This window comes from Planococcus citri, chromosome 1, assembly GCF_950023065.1.
Source record: "Planococcus citri chromosome 1, ihPlaCitr1.1, whole genome shotgun sequence".
Classification (NCBI taxonomy): domain Eukaryota; kingdom Metazoa; phylum Arthropoda; class Insecta; order Hemiptera; family Pseudococcidae; genus Planococcus; species Planococcus citri.
In genome coordinates, this window is record NC_088677.1 from 62,498,175 (window position 1) to 62,515,114 (window position 16,940).

The 16,940-nt window shown below is 32.7% G+C and overlaps 1 protein-coding gene across 2 annotated transcripts in view; it reads left to right on the plus strand.

Annotated features, from left to right (window-relative positions):
- Nucleotides 1-16,522, plus strand: part of LOC135833201 (kin of IRRE-like protein 2) — a 389,993-nt gene extending 373,471 nt beyond the window's left edge. For both annotated transcript variants that reach the window (XM_065346885.1, XM_065346886.1), the window contains exons 12-13: nt 5,746-5,911; nt 15,297-16,522. In XM_065346885.1, coding sequence (XP_065202957.1) covers nt 5,746-5,911; nt 15,297-15,590 — 460 coding nt within the window. In that variant the 3' untranslated portion in view covers nt 15,591-16,522. The remainder of the gene's footprint in view (nt 1-5,745; nt 5,912-15,296) is intronic.
- Nucleotides 16,523-16,940: the final 418 nt, after the last annotated feature.

Here is a 16,940-nt window from a genome sequence, read left to right on the forward strand (position 1 = left end):
GGGCATCATTGTCAAGTTGTGTATGTAGAAGTAATCAAGCAGCTTGGTTTTTTTGGGATAGGCTTAAGTACGTCATAACAGAGTCTCATAATCAAAATACCTATAATAAGTCGTGTCATGTGTCGAGTATGGAGTGGACCTTATCCCAAGTAAGGCCGAACGACAGTAAAAAAAAGCCAAAAATAGAATCTATATTGAGGTGGTTTATTTCACAACGGCAACAATAATTAGGTTTACGTAGCCTATTCTCTATGTACAAATCTTAACGATTACGGCTATGAATTCTTACTCGTACACGGAGCAGCATTTAACGTAAAAGGAGGTTTACCGTATTTACTAAAATGTTCGATAAATCTAGCGGGTACCGGCGGATTATTACGAATATACTTAAAACGCATATCGGTGGTTAAATTACTAACAATATTAATAGGTCCGAAGACGGGCTCTTCTTTGCCTGCGTTCGTCAGGTAGAAATCGTTTTCATCTACTTTCTGGGCGTTGTAGGCTTTCTTCGTGAGGTATTCTTTTTTAAGGTTTTCCGCGACCGTAGATCTGACTTCGATTTTCGGATTCTTTCGAAAATCAATTTTGGCCGCTTTAACCCTCCAGTCAGCCAAAGCGCCTGTTTTGGTTTCCAGCCACAGAGCTCGAATCACTTCCGGATCGCTGAAATCCCAATCTCGTTTCTTGTTCCTGACCAAAATATTGATTTCTGGGTACATGTCGTCGAGATCGTATTCCATAAGGCCTAATTTTTTTTTAGGCTTTTTCACCGGTTCTGGCAGATCTTCGCCGAGAGCTTCTTTGGTACTTTCGTCATCCTCGAAGTTCGTTACTTCGTCATCTTCGTCGACCGGTTCATCGTCGATTACTTCGTTATCTACGGGTTGCTCGTCGGCGGTGCTTTCCTCAGGAGGGACTGGTTCTCCGGATTTAGTAGGGTCTTCGGCGTTATCCTGAGATTTGCTGACTTGTCTTTGCATTTGAAAGACTTTTTCGTTGACCGAGCTCGGTCGTCGGAGCCATTCAACCGACGTAATGCTTTGCACCATGCTCGCTGCCGGAGTTCGATCATCGTCTAGTTGAAACTCCTTCGAACCACTCCGACTTACGGATCGCCTCATACCTGAACTTGGAGTCAGCTTACGCGATCCGGTCGGTGTTTTTATGCTGTTTTTACGCATTTTACGTATTCAAGAATAAGAATTCGCTTAGGAGAGAATTTTTTTTTGTTTTTTTGAATTTGTTTGGTTTTCTATTTACAGCTTACTCGGAGTATTAATTTCAATATTGCCGTTATCGCGACCTACGTTCGTATGTAAGCGACCTTCATCGCCGAGTTTGGCAAATAGGACGAAAAAGGTTTCCATAGAAAAATACCTAAATTCGAGATAGAATTTATCATTCGAACGAGTACGCTTTTTAAAACAAAACGTCGTTAAATCGCGCCACAGCTGATTGTTATACATCATTTATCATTGACAGTTGCAGAAACATTGAGTGTAGAGGCTGAAAATTTCGCTATCGTATCGTATCGTATAGTATCGTACGTCCAAAGGCAAAAGTGAACGCAGACCGACGACGAAGCGAGCGGTGACTTCGTCAAGACGCGTACAATAGAAATTACATTACGTCGGAAATATCCTTCTGTACCGGAAGCGCCTACATCAATCATTTTGAAAGAAATTTAATTTCTTCATTCTGTGCAGCCGTTCTCGCACCTCCGGTCTACATAATACCTGCTTGGGTTATTTTTAGCCGAATTTCCTCTTCGTTTGATCGCGTTTATTGAATTGAAATATCAGGATATTGTACAGGGTGCCCTGTAAATGTCTTTTATACCTAGTTTGAATTCATAATTCGTGTACAGGGTGTTTCTTTGGGTGTTAATTATTTAAAGAATTCAAAAAAATAGTGATATTTTCAGTATTTTCTTCAATTTTCATGATACCTATCAACAATGTTTTTAAAAAATTTTTTATTTGATTTTCTAAAAAAAAAAAGTGCGAACTTGTGTGAAACGACCAGAAAAGCGTTACAGTGGTAACAACATGATGACACCTACTTCTGTCGAGCATAAAGTTAGTTTGAGTTGTACTCGTAATGAGCTCATGTCACTCGGTATCGTGGACGTTGTCGACGAGTGTTGAAACTAAAGTCTAAAGCACATTACGAAGGATCTAAACAGAATGATAATTGTTACAAAAGTAATTTCTAAAGACTCACGTTGCAATTTCAAGTCGAGAAAACTTTGTAGTCGCGCTTGTTGATTCATTAAGTTTAGTTTAGGCAGGTACATGTGCTAAGAAGCCAAAATAGATTCGACAACGATTCTGTGGGCATGCTCGCTGATCTGTCGAAGTACAGGTACCTATTCTGTGGTAAATTTATTTGCTTTCTGAAACACCTCACACCGAAGTACGCTGACGTGCGAAAAGTTATACTTTCGGGGGAGGGGGAGAGATGCTGTGAACTTTGAAATGACCATGGTATAGGTACATATTTCTACATCAGGGGAAAAGGGAGTTGATAATTAGCTTCGATAACTTATAAGGTGGCTCTACCAACTGTCTTATATAGTAAGTAGGTATAGGTAGGTACCAAGAAAGGTTTTTTTTTCACGCAGCAGGAGCCGGGGTATTTAGCAAAAGTACAAGTACCTATCCAGACGACGTTTAATTTTCGAAAAGTAAACTTACGGCTGTTGTGTGCTTACCAGTGTTGTACGACGATAATACTTTGTTTATTTTGCACGTGAAAACGAAAAGCTCTGCTACAAGGTGTTTGTTATAGTATGTTAACGTTTCATAAATTATTCGATGTTTCTTGTAGTTGTACTTGCGATGCGCGTGTATTACGCAGGCTGCGGAGTACTACGCCAGTCAGGTATATTATAGCTGGGTAAAGATAGCCATTTACGAAGCGTAATTTTAATCCGACTGTAAACGAAATTAATTTCTGTAGGGATGAGTATCTTATATACCTTGGGTGTTTGGCTGGCGAACGTTTAGAATTATTGAACGTGGCACGATGAGGCAGCTGAAAGGGTGCGGAAGGTTCATTAAGGAATGAGTGTTTTTTCTTATTAAGCAATAAACCAATTACGTAGTCGTGTACTTACTTACTAGCTAGAGTATTTTTATTTAGATATTTATTTTTTAAACCATAGTTATGATTGTATGCTACCCAAGTATGTACTAAATGTAAAGTGGATCGAAAAACTCAGTTTTCTGAATTATTATAAGCTGTGCTATGCTCCTTGGGGTCTTAAAATTGCGAGATTTTTTCTGGTGGAGAGATCTCAAAATTTATCCCATAGATCTGACAGATTTTAAGTTGGGCTGATTAAAAAAACACATTGAAAAAACATCCAAAATAACCCCATTTTTACTAGGTATACCTAACTAAAATTTGAATGCTATAGGTACTTCATTTTTTGGATCTCCAAGAATTTTTGAAAATTTTAATTGGGCCCATTTTTCAAGAGAAACCAGAAATTCGATCAAATTACGGTACCCCTAATGAGCTGAAACACTTGTTTTTTAGCTGATTTTCAAGAAGCAAAAATCAGCCATTGAAATTAATCTTGGAAATCGAGGTACCCAGTGGCGTAGCCAGGATTTTCTCAAGGAGGGGGCAAAACCAGATTTTTAGGCATGAAAAATCGAAATGAGTGGTAATTTTCTGGAAATCTATTGTGATGGGTGGTGATTTTATGAAAATGAAGGCAAAATTACTGCTCGAGCGAAGCGAGAGCGAAAATTTTTAGAAAAAATGGGTCCAAACAACGAAAAAACGTCCATTTTTGCATGTTTTCTTTCAAATTTTCGCTCGCAAGGGGGGGGCATGGCCCCCTTCGCCCCCCCTTGGCTACGCCACTGGAGGTACCTGTTTTATTTCTTACCCATATCTATGTGAACAACTCGAGTTAATAATTAAAATAACTCAAATGAGCTGAAATTTTCAAAAAAAAAAAAAAAATGGGTATCCACCATGTGAGAATAGAAATCTATTGATTTTAAGAACAATTGGTCCCGGTTATTTGTAGTTTTTGGAATTTTTAATGAACTATCTTTTTGGAGTCTATTTATACCATTTTCATGGTACCAAATAATTTACCTACATATTCGGCGTGTACCTACCTATTTTGGGCTATCAGTGCTGATACTTGAGGAAAAATAAATTTTTAAAAAAATCGATGATTTAAAAACAGTAGTTACATATTATCAAATTTTTATTTAAAAAGGGGAAGATGAAGATTCTATCAAAACAACTATTTAGACAGATTATTTCAAAATTCTCAAAAAATGTAGTCATAGTTCATTGTATTTTTATTGGGTTATAATTCCATTAAAAGTGCAATCATATTTTTGAAAAAGATCTGGTCTAATCTGACCTCTCGGACCATTTTTTTTTTTTTTTGACTTTTCCAATACCTTTTTACCTTGACTTGTTTATCTGGTTTCTCAAGGTCGTACACCTTTCTTTCTGTCCATCCATCCAGCCCATTCAGGTCATTGACCTATATGTCTGGCCTTTCAAGGTCAATGACCTATCTGTCTAGCTTCTCATGGTCGTCTGTCTGCTTGTCTGTCCTCTCGAAGTTGTCTGTGTGCCTATCTGATTTCCCAAGGTCGTCAGTCCCTGGCCTCTCAAGGTCATTGACCCATGTGCCTGGACTCCCAAGGTCAGTGACCTGCTTGTCTGGCATTCTAAGATCGTATATTTGCCCGGGTAACCTCTTGAAGCCATTTACCCATTTGTTTGTCCTCTTGAGGTCACTGACCTACCTGTCTGGGCTATCAATGTAGTATGTCGGCATGTCTGGCTCCTTATTAAGGCCATTGACCCATCTATCTGGTTTTTGAAGGTCGTCTGTCTTTTTATCTGGCCTCTTAAGGTCATTGACCCGTATGTCTGGCCTCCCAAGGTCATCTGTTTGCCTGTTGCGCCTCTCAACAATTTAATAATTTTATTTGAAGTTCTTATAAGTGAGATTATAAATACCTAAAAGTCTACTTTTATACTCACAAGTAAAAATTTCAAATATTGGTAATTTTGTCTTTTTTAAAAGTCTGACATGATATCTGGAATTTAATGTATTTTTTTTCAAGTTCTTAGAAGTCAACTCAAACATTGTAAGATCAGATCAAATCCAATTAAAAAAATACAAAAATCCATCAACAGATTTTCGATTTTTTTTCTCTCTTAAAAACAATTGCTTGAGAAAAACATTGTTTTAAGTATCATATGCAAAAATGGATTTAGCTGTCAAAATTCATACTTTGATGCTAAATTTCATTTTGACCTTTTTTATGGAACCTTTTGAAAAATTTGAAAATCCAGAAATCCGCTACGGAATCCACAACTTTTTCAACTACCAACAACTGATTAAGGAGGTTGAAAAAATGGGGTATTGATCTGATTCTGGCTTTCTAGCTCAATTTTATTAAATTTTTAATTTTTAATGAGGATTTTGGTCGTATGTATTTGGATTTTTAAAAAGTCTTACACGGTCAAAAAAGTTTCCTCCGAAGAATCAACTGATGTATGAGTAGATACTAGATAGTTGAACGAAAATTAATTCACTCCTATGTTTTTATTCGGTTCACTTTACAATCTATCTAGCCATAACTTCCTAATTACATTCAAATATCTGTAGTCTAGTCTACTTTATTGTACATTTGTAGGTACATATTAAAATTAACTTTTCTCTAACCTATGTACTTTGCTTTATTCACACAGCGAAAAAAGCGATATAAACAATTCGAACGGACGTAAACCTCCTAAAATCGAACCAATGATCGGAAACGGAGGTCCCAACGACATGATGTATTGCACGTCACCTATCCGACGGCCGCCACCGCCCCATACCATAACGGCGGCCGGAAGTTCGCCGGAAGCAATGAAGGTGAGGCTTGCTGCTATGGTTCTTCAGCCTCCCACCAGAGTGTAGCATGCGAACCTCGTTCACAATTTTTTATTTGCCTGCCTATTTTTTTTTTCTTTATTTCAATTGCCTATTATAGCCTGGTGTGATTTTTTTCATTTTTTTCGTTCTACTATATCTATTATTCTTTAACGATTATTTTCATTTTTTTTCTCTTCTTCTTCAGCACACACGATTCGCTTATGTATTCGTAGCACACGAATTTCCAATTTTTTTAATTCCCATTTTACCATTGTAATTCTATGTTTTCCTTTTTTTTCTATCTCTCTCTTCCTTTTTATCTTTGTTTATTTTTTCTTTATCCTTTTTTTCGTACGAATTTTTGTGTATTTTGTATAAGCTTTATTATTTTGTATGTATTTTTGATCTCAGTTTGTAGTTTGAATTTTGTATCGTTCGAGTATTTTCTCCCCCTTTTTTTAACCTATCATCCTCGCGTAATTCGAGGTTTTCCGAGTGACTGCGAACTGGTTCTGGACTCATTTTTTTGAAAAGTTTCGTACCTAGTTTTCGTGATCATCAGTTTTGAATTGGCCTTATGTATCTATGACGGAGTGTTTCTCATAAAAATAAACAGTGGGTAAATTAGGGTACTCATTGAAAATTGTGTTCCATTTTTATTCAATTAAAATATAATATTCGATTAAATCGTCGAGTACCATCATGAAAAAATTATCACAAACTTCGAACAAATTTCAAGCAGTTATAAAAATGTAAATTTTTGATGATTTACCAAGTTGCACGTATGCCAACTTTTTTTTTACAAATTAAAGGGTCTGTTCAACTTTGAAGAACAGATTTTTAATTTTTATTTCGTATTATATTTTTCCCATTACAAAAATGACAAATTTTAGCCTTTTTTTCAAACTGTATCCAAATAATTTCATTTAGGTGCTTCTATCTTGGGGAAAAGAAGTTTTTGAAGAACCCTTTTGTCCTCTTCTATAGTTACCTGAGAAATCTGTTATCTGGTGTAGATGATCTGAGTCTTCCAACGGTGATATAAAATTCTGTACTTTCAAAGTGAGGTTTTGGTGAATTTGAATAATTGTTCCATCATAATCAATTGCACTTTTTGGCCAACACAATTTTAATAGATTTTCAAATTTTAATATTATTTGGTTATTGGTGGTTTATTGAGCACTTTGGGTATGTTTCGTCTTGATTTTCTATTTTTTTTAAATTTCATGAAATACGGAAATCGATTTTTGATAAAGCAGAACACAAACCATGATAGTGAACTGAATGCAAAAAAATTAAAAATGATGATCACGTACCCTAAACAACAATTTTTTCTCATCAAAATAATCCGCCAAAAAAAAACTTTAAAATTTTTTTCAAAAATCAACGTTGTAATTTTTATACACTACTTAATGTTATACTTAAATTAAGAACTAGTCATCTAGTTTAATGTGTTTTTTTCTTTTATTTTTTTTTCGTTCTCCTAAGAACGATTATTTTACTTAAAACTTGTGTAAATATTTTTGTAAATTTTTTTTTTCTAATTTTAGCTTTTTTCGCAAGTCTATTATTTTAATTTTCGACTTTTTTTTTGTAACGACGTCGTGTTTATAAAATTTGTCTTGGAAAAAAATGTGTTTTTTTGTTGTTGTAACAATAAAATAGAGTCGTAAGTTTTTTTTCTCCTTTAATTTAAGGCTAGGTATCATCCAATTCACTTTTTAACAAAGGCATAGTATTTTTTCTTAACGTAATCGGATTGGTTGAATTTTTTTATATGAACTTCCACGAATGTATAATTACTTTTTTTTACATTATTTTTAAAGCATATCAGTTTACTGACGAGGAGACCTGATTGTAATAATAATTTCGTGCTATAGTATTTTCAACACGTATATAAATAATTGGCTCTCAGTAGTTATGTGTTGTTTTTGTATTTTATACCTGTGTGTGTTTTTTTATTTTTCTTTTTAAATATATTATGTTTGTTTTAACAGACGTTTTTGGTATTTTTGGGCACACTTTTCTTTTTTGAGTTTTTTTGTATGCTTATGTGTGATTGTTGCTGCGTAGTTATGATTTATGTATGATGAATTGAATAGGGTTTTTATTGAGTCAAATATTTCGTCAAGGGTCGTACGTCAAGAAACCAAGATGATCGGGAATATTGCAGAATTTTTTCAAGGTTTTTATTATTGTAAATGATGAGAATTACATTTGTTTTGTGAAATAAGTAGGCTACATAGGTATTTGAAAATATTATGTGTGTTATGATCATTTTTTTTTTCAATTCTGATACCTAAACGACGAAAATTTCTGATTTTCCCATGTTTAAAATACTTAATAGAAGGAGTCTTTCAAATCAGGGCCAAATTTTTAAAATGAATTTAAATGAATTTGTGAGTGATTTAATTTTTAGAACACCCTCTTTCTCAATTTTGAGCTGATCGATTTTTAAAAAATTACAACATAGAATATTTTGAGCTAATTTACACATTACATATTTTCAGGTCAGAAGGTCATTGCTTTCTAACTAAAAAAAAAAAAAACTGAGATAATCCAAATTACATTTTAAAACAGTAAAAACCAGTCAATGAATCATCACGAAATTCGACATTTGAAAAAATACTTCGGTGCTTTAAAAACATCGAAACTCAAAACACAAAATCAATCTGGTCTAGTAATAAAAAAAAATCTGGAATGAAAAATTTACCCTTAACATATCTCGTTTGAAAACAAACATAATCGAGATATACTCGCAAGGGAGAAAGAAAACCCTGATGGAGAAAAAAAAGGCTATAAAATTTGCATCCTTTTTTCCACACTCTCGAACGTAAATCTAATTCCGATCGGGTGTAAAAAGCGTAGCAAATATTTAAGCATATTTTTACAAGATATTCTATTGAGATAAAAAATCAAAAGAACGAATTGCAAGCGAAAAAACATACACGTGCACAAAGTGGCAAAAATCCATTTCCGTATTGCTTTAAATTATATGTACCTACTCGATTTTCCGCATTTGCACAATGGCTGCGCATATTTCAAGCTGGTATTTAGAATCTATGTTGTATTATGGTGCATCGCTTTGATATTTATTATAAATACCGATTTACTATACTACAAGTACATATATAAAATAACATACACACAATGTACACTACGGTATCGAAAACATGAGCGTATTTTGTCTATATGGGTTTTCATGGTTATATTGCTCATTGATGATACGAAACAGGGTGTCTAGGAAGTGAGTGAATGAAGTGAAAATTTGAATTGAATACCAATCAGTAATGAAGGAATGTTCATATACCTAGGTACCTTACTTCTTCATCGTAGGTGTTTGGTTTCTCTGGAAAAGGTATTAAAAGTATTGAAGGGCCAATGTTTTGAAGATATAAATTTTCAATAAGGATTCCATTTACAAATTACCTATCTTCAAAATTTATCGCGCCTGTGATGGGTCAGATTTGGTTTAAACCCCCCCCCATCCCCCTTTCCAGGATGAAATTTTAGGGTACTTGAATTTTGTGGCAGGTAAAGCTCACTGATTTCACCCAATTTTTGGCAAAGCTACGATACCTGTAGTAATAATGTTTGATGAAAATTGATCTACGAACAGGCATATAAAATTGCTACAGGATTCAAATTCAGCTGCGGAAAATTAATTTCAATATGTAGGTTGCTCGAAGTTTTTGAAAATATTTTCAAATTGAACTCAAAAGTACAAGAACCATCTTCAGGAATCAAAATTCCCGCAAAAATACTTGTGGAATTTGAATAATAAATCACAATCACAACACGAGATTTTTTAGCTCTGAGAAGCCTTACTCCCAATCTCATGAAAAAACTAGACAGCTAAGCAAAGCTTAGCTGCAAAGTGTGCGTAGCTAGCTGCCTTTTCTACAGCTATAACCGTTATTACATCTAGGTAGTGCATAAGTGAATCAACCATGTCACAGTGATGAGAATTTTTGAAACTCTCACTGCTTCAAAATAATAATTGTTTTTCAGTGTTTTCATATTTTCCAAATTACAATAGGTATTTCAGAATAATTTATAAGCTTGAATTGCTTCTAAATTAAGAAATTTCTAGTTGTTTTTCATAGTTTGCATTGTTTTAAAATTTACAAAATTTCAAATCGATTTCCCGAATTCCCCATCGCTACAATTTCATAAAGTTTTCAATAAATTTTCAGAATTTTGCATTGCTGCTGAGTTAGGAAATTTGCAATCAATTTTTAGAATTCACATTGCCTCTAAATAGTCAAATTTTGAATAATTTTTCAGAATTCTTATTGTCTTTAAATTAAAAAATTTCAAATTCAATTTTCAAGTTCATATTGTTCACAAATTGTAAAACGTTTACTCAATTTTTGGAATTTACATTGCCTCCAATTTTTCAGAATTCTCATCTTGTTCATAAATATTACAATACTTATTTTATATAATTTTCAAGTTCACATTATCTGCAACTTACAGAACTTTTAATCAATTTTTGGAATTCTCAGCGTCTCTAAATACAAATTTTCATACTATTTTTTTTAGAATTTCCATTGTCTTCAAATTTATAAATTTTCAAACCAATTTTCAGAACTTGCTTTTTATTCTAAATTAAGAATTAAATCTTATAAAATATGTTAAGAATTTGAATTGCCTCTAAATTACACAAAAAAAAATATGGGTAATTTTTACAAAAAAATTTAACTAAATACTGGTATTTAGCACAATTAAGTACTAGATCCCATTTAATAATTTTTACTGTAATCATTTAGTAAAAATTATCATGTTAATAAATTTTGCTATAGGTACCTACCAATAGTAAAAATCATTTTGTTTTAATAATTTTTACTAAATCATGATAATAAAAATTTCATGTTTCAATTGTACAAAAATTAGTTTAATTACTCATTTTGAAGTAATTTTTAAATTATAAGTAAAAAGTTAAAAATTATTCATGTCAAGGTAATTCTTTTAAGAATTAAATCTTATAAAATATGTTAAGAATTTGAATTGCCTCTAAATTACACAAAAAAAAATATGGGTAATTTTTACAAAAAAATTTAACTAAATACTGGTATTTAGCACAATTAAGTACCAGATCCCATTTAATAATTTTTACTGTAATCATTTAGTAAAAATTATCATTTTAATAAATTTTGCTATAGGTACCTACCAATAGTAAAAATCATTTTGTTTTAATAATTTTTACTAAATCATGATAATAAAAATTTCATGTTTCAATTGTACAAAAATTAGTTTAATTACTCATTTTGAAGTAATTTTTAAATTATAAGTAAAAAGTTAAAAATTATTCATGTCAAGGTAATTCTTTTAAGAATTAAATCTTATAAAATATGTTAAGAATTTGAATTGCCTCTAAATTACACAAAAAAAATATGGGTAATTTTTACAAAAAAATTTAACTAAATACTGGTATTTAGCACAATTAAGTACCAGATCCCATTTAATAATTTTTACTGTAATCATTTAGTAAAAATTATCATTTTAATAAATTTTGCTATAGGTACCTACCAATAGTAAAAATCATTTTGTTTTAATAATTTTTACTAAATCATGATAATAAAAATTTCATGTTTCAATTGTACAAAAATTAGTTTAATTACTCATTTTGAAGTAATTTTTAAATTATAAGTAAAAAGTTAAAAATTATTCATGTCAAGGTAATTCTTACTATACTTATGGCTATAGGTAGATAGAAAATTAATGAAATGAATTTTTAGTTAGCAAATGATATCATAATTCATAACTCAATTTCAGCATTATTTTTGCCCCATTATCATGTACTACGTAGGTAGTAAACTCCAAAGCATTTACCTATCCGATTTTCCTATGAAAAATCTGTCACCTACCTACTTACCTCACGGGGATTCGAACCTGGGTCCCTAAATTTCCTATTCCTACCTACATGCCCTATCCACTCAGCCACCACATCACTACGAAGGTTACGGCATTAAAATAATATATTTGTTTGGTAAACACCCCACCAAGCCTCTCCCACTTGAAATACACAGCTGGCAGACTGGGGGTGTAACAGGGTACAATGCAACGCAGCTGTTTATAAAATGATGAAAGGATAAGGCTGGGGGTATAGCAGGGTACAATGAGCGGCAGGTGGTTTACAAGTCCCCTTTCTCCTTTTTTAGGATTTAATGCATTAAAATAATGAACTAAAATTGCAATTACTCAGCAATTACCCATCCGAATTGAATGAAAATTAATCTATTCCCTCCGCCTTAATGATTCTCAAATGGTGTCCAATAGGTACAAAAAACGGTTGGATAGCTTAAGAGAACATTCAGTTCCAATAAAATTTCATTTCTCAAAGCGAAACCAATAGTGTGCTACGCACACTAAAAAGATGTCAAAACCGAAGTCTAAGATATCGAAAACCCAACTATCGGTAATATTATTTACCTGTACAAACGTCAAATTTTGAATCCTTTCCTCTCCAAGGCTCACTCCCCACTCCAATCAGAAAAATCAATATCAGAACTAGAATCTGCGACATCGTAAATCCAACTATCGATGGCTTGGACACCAGTTGAATTTCAAATTTCAAATTTTCCCATTTCCAAACCTCATATACTCACTCCTATCAAAAAATAATTGCAGAATTGAAATCTACAACGTCGAAAACCCAACAATTAATGTGATGTACCTACACCTCTTAAATCTAAAATTCCAAACCCTCGTTCCTCAGGCTTTTTCACGAACTGCAATCGAAGAATTAATGTCAGAATAAAAATTAAAAAATCGCCATTTTTTGAAGATCATATTTTCCCCTTATTATGGTAAAGATATGCAACCTGAATGACTCTCATGAGTGATTAGCGATTTATAATCCTGTTTCACAAGGAAAATATAGGTATGATAGAACTTCTCTATTTTTTGAGCTTTAAACCTCATTTGGAAGCGTACGAAGGATTAGTGGTGGGGTTTTTGTACTTGATAAATTCGTTCTTGGCATTTTTTTTTTTTTTTTTATTCGAAATGCAGTTTTTCAAATATTGATGCTTTTGAGATGACAATGTTGAAAATGCAATAAGTATGGAGTAAAATAAAATTGATGACACATGCTTCAACAGGTACCTACGAGAGTTACGAAAAAAATTAGGGGGTGGGGGGAGGAATGCAAAAATTAAAAAAAGTATCTTTATAAAAGATTTAATCATCGATGTCAAGAAGCAAACAAATTCTATCATCACAATTATTCCTGATCAGAATAAAAATTTAAAAATTTATCAGTAGGTATACCTAGGTATTCAAAATTGTGGATGTACAATAACGTTCATTGCAGGAAAATCCAATAAGTTCAAGCATCGATAAAGAAGTAAGCTGTCATTATAAAACTAATTCTTTTCTCAATGTGGATTCTTTTTTCTCAACCATTTTTTTACATTGTAATATTTTTTTTTTCAAAAACGATTCGTAGCTGCCTTCTTCAATTCACAGTTTGGGCAAAAATTAATTTTTATTATTCTTTTCTCATTTCGAACGTACTATCCACTTTATACGGTAAGGAATTCATTTCAAAATAATTTGTTTCCAAAAGACGTTTGCACCTTAAATTTTGATATTTGGCAACATGTTCATCGGGAATTTTTCTCATACAAGAAAAATATCCCAACTGATACAAAGATTTTTGAACCTAACAAATAAGAATTAATGAAGGCCTCCAAAATATTCCACCAGTCCAAATTTTTAATGCTGAAATCCATTTTTTGATTTTTGGAAAAATTTTTAAAATTTAAATTTGGGCCCCAAAGTGGCAAAAAATGGGGAAAAAATCTAAATTTTACCAAATCGACTTGAATATAACTGAAATTTGGTTTGTACCCTATTTTGACCTACCCGCTCTGTCGATTGGTGGTGGTTTAGAATCTTTTTAGAGCCTCCAGCCAATTATTTTCGGATGCAGTAAGAAAGTGAAAATTAAATTCAGCACCTAGGTACAACTCAGATTTGCTACCTTTCGAACCCATTCGATCGATTTATAGACACATTTTTTCAAATGTTTTTCTGCTGGTTCAAGTCCAATATTTCCTCCAATAATTATTTCTGGAGAAAAAAAATGAAAAATCAGTCATTCATGTTCATGTACTTAAAAAAAAACAAAAACAGAGATTTAGCTTTCACCCCACCACCGCAATTCTGAGTCAATTGGTGATGGTTTTGAGCCATTTTTGAGCCTGTGGTGGATTTTTTTTTCAAAAATAATTTACTGGAAAAACTTTTGGATTTGAACCAGAGCACAAAAATATTTTGAAAACATTTGCTAAATTGATCAAGTAGGTAATAAAAATGATAAATTTGAATTTGTATGTGTTTAATTTCATTTTCATCTCATTTACGGCATTTTATTTCGAGAACTGGAGAATTTGAAAATCTACAGGAGACTCCAGAACAGTTCAAAACCATCACCAATCGACTCGGGAGATCGAAAATAGGGTATAAACCAAGTTTCTGCTTTCTGGGTCAATCTAGCAAAATTTTGTTTTTCCCATTTTTTGTCCTTCAAATTTTTGAAAATTTGCTAAAAATTGAAAAATGAATTTCAGAACTTGAAATGTTGACTGGTAGAATATTTTGGGGTCCCCCATCGATTCCTGTTTGTACAGTTTGAAAATTTTTGTGCTGGTTGGTGGGATGCTTCCTCTTTTAAGTAGGTACCTATTTCGTTGTTTGCATCTAAATTTTCAATTTGGCCATTTACTTTCTCAGATACACTAAATAAGGAAGCCAATATTTTCAGATCCCTAGTTGATATAGGTACCTACCTCATTTGGATGTGTACTATAAATATTGGCTTAGTTAAAAGTGAATAGAAGAGAGAGATCCGCATCCGCGTAATTCATTTCTTTAAAAGTATGATAAACATCTCCATTGAGACGATGAATGTATTCCAGCTCGGAATTTCGAAATAAAAAAGAGTAAAACTAGGATATGATCTGAGTATGTTGGAGCAAGAGGATGAGGGTATATGTTTTTTTGTTCGAGCATTACACGCTTTTATATACACGTTTTGTTCGCCATGCAGCGTACACGAAAGATGTAAATTTTTACACAACAATCAGCTGGAATTTGAAGGCGGACTGAAGAAAGGGACGAATAAAGTTTCTCAGCTCTACAGCATGTTTCTAATTTCAACGAGTTGTTTTGAAAGCTTATAACGTAAAAGGGTATATTGCTTTCAAGGGAGTAATTGTAACCGTTTCCGGGCTAATTTCAATTTGGCGGGAAAAAAGTGCGATTGTTTTATGAAAAGATTTCGTTTCGAGTGCGAAATTCGAATACATTCGGGGATTAAACATCAGCTGTGTTGGCCTTTTATTCATTTCGTTACCGTATATTTTTGTGTTCGCAGAGAAAACGTAAAACCATATACGAAAGTTCGGTCAAGTCGTCCTCCAGAAGCAGATCCAAGAAACGGAATACATTCACAGATTTGCAAGTACCGGTAGTCAGCAATAACGGTGCGACGATGAATCGCATGGCCAACTATAGCAACAGCACTAAGAAATTAATACATAAGAATAACGAATACCCGACGTATTTCTGTCCTTTCGGACAAATCAAGTATCCAGACGAAGTGCACTACAACGATATGAGAACATTTCCAAGACACGGTTACCACGCTTACGATAAGGATATAATTTGACATGTTGATTCGTCTTTGGATACTTTTAAGCCACGTGAGGTTTAATAATTTATACTTCGGATTTGTTTTTCTTAATTACCTAAACTTTTTTTTTTTCGTTGTTTCTTCGTATTTTTTCATTTTTGCCACTCGCGTTCGCTGTTATTGTAATTGTATTTTTACAAAATGTATCTTGGAAGCGGCGAGGATAATTGAGTAAGACGGCCAAGTTACCTGAAATTTTCGAAATTTACGAGTATACCTTATTATGCCTATATCTATTGAACGAATGTACCTATTTGGGAATCGAACCCGGGTACTGATCAGTGTATAATGGTATTTTGATACGCACAATGAAACATGGGGCAAAGAGAGTGGAAAGTGGACGACAATCGAATGAGAAAATATGTTGGCAGATTTTCACGAAAAAATGCCTCCTCTATACCATTCTACTTATTTTGCCATTTTTTTAAAAGGTGCCATAATCGAGTGGTTTTTCATCGTAAGGAAAAAGCCCAAGGTAAAGGTTATGCATTTTGAAATTCTATTCGAATTGCGCTTTTTCTGTAGAGTGTTGTTTAACTTATATTTTTGGAATTCTTGTGTTTTTTTTCTTTCTTTCCTTTTTTTATACTGATTTTATTTTTTATTATTATTTTTTTTAAATGTGTATGTGTGATTTAATGATGTAATTTCCGTATTTATATATTAATAAAACGTGATTGTAAATTATTGTACATATAATGTGATGTGTATTATGTATGTAAGTATACCTACCTACCTACTTACCTACGTATTTGTAATTTGTTTAGCGAATGGAAACATTAGTCAGTTGATTTTCTGTAATATGGAGAAATGATCTGTTTTATTGTTTTGTTTGTTGTATTTTCACTATTTAAACGCATGTAAATGAAAAACGAGAAATATAATAGGATATTCGTTTACGCGTAAAATTTGGGTTATTTATTTTATTACATACTTACCTACTTGTAGGTACATATCTACAATGACTTCATACAAAATCAAAATCTGCCTGCAAATCAGCGAGATTCTCGAAAAAAATGATTATTGAACATATAGGTACATACTTAATTGTATAAAAATTGTGCAATGTCAACCGAAAATTTGCGCACTGATGTGTGAAAAAAAAACAATTTTGCCAAATAAAATGACAAATTTTTAATTTTATTTTCTAAATTTTTAAAAGCTGTAAATGTGGAATTTTTTATTTCGAAAAAGAGAAAGAAATTAGCCCGAGTGAAACGAGGTAGACATGCTTTCAAAAATTGGTATAGAAATGGGTAAAAAAAAAACTGTTTTTTTGTGAGAAGTTTTTTTAGCTCAAATTTTTTAGATTTGGATGATGGTTTA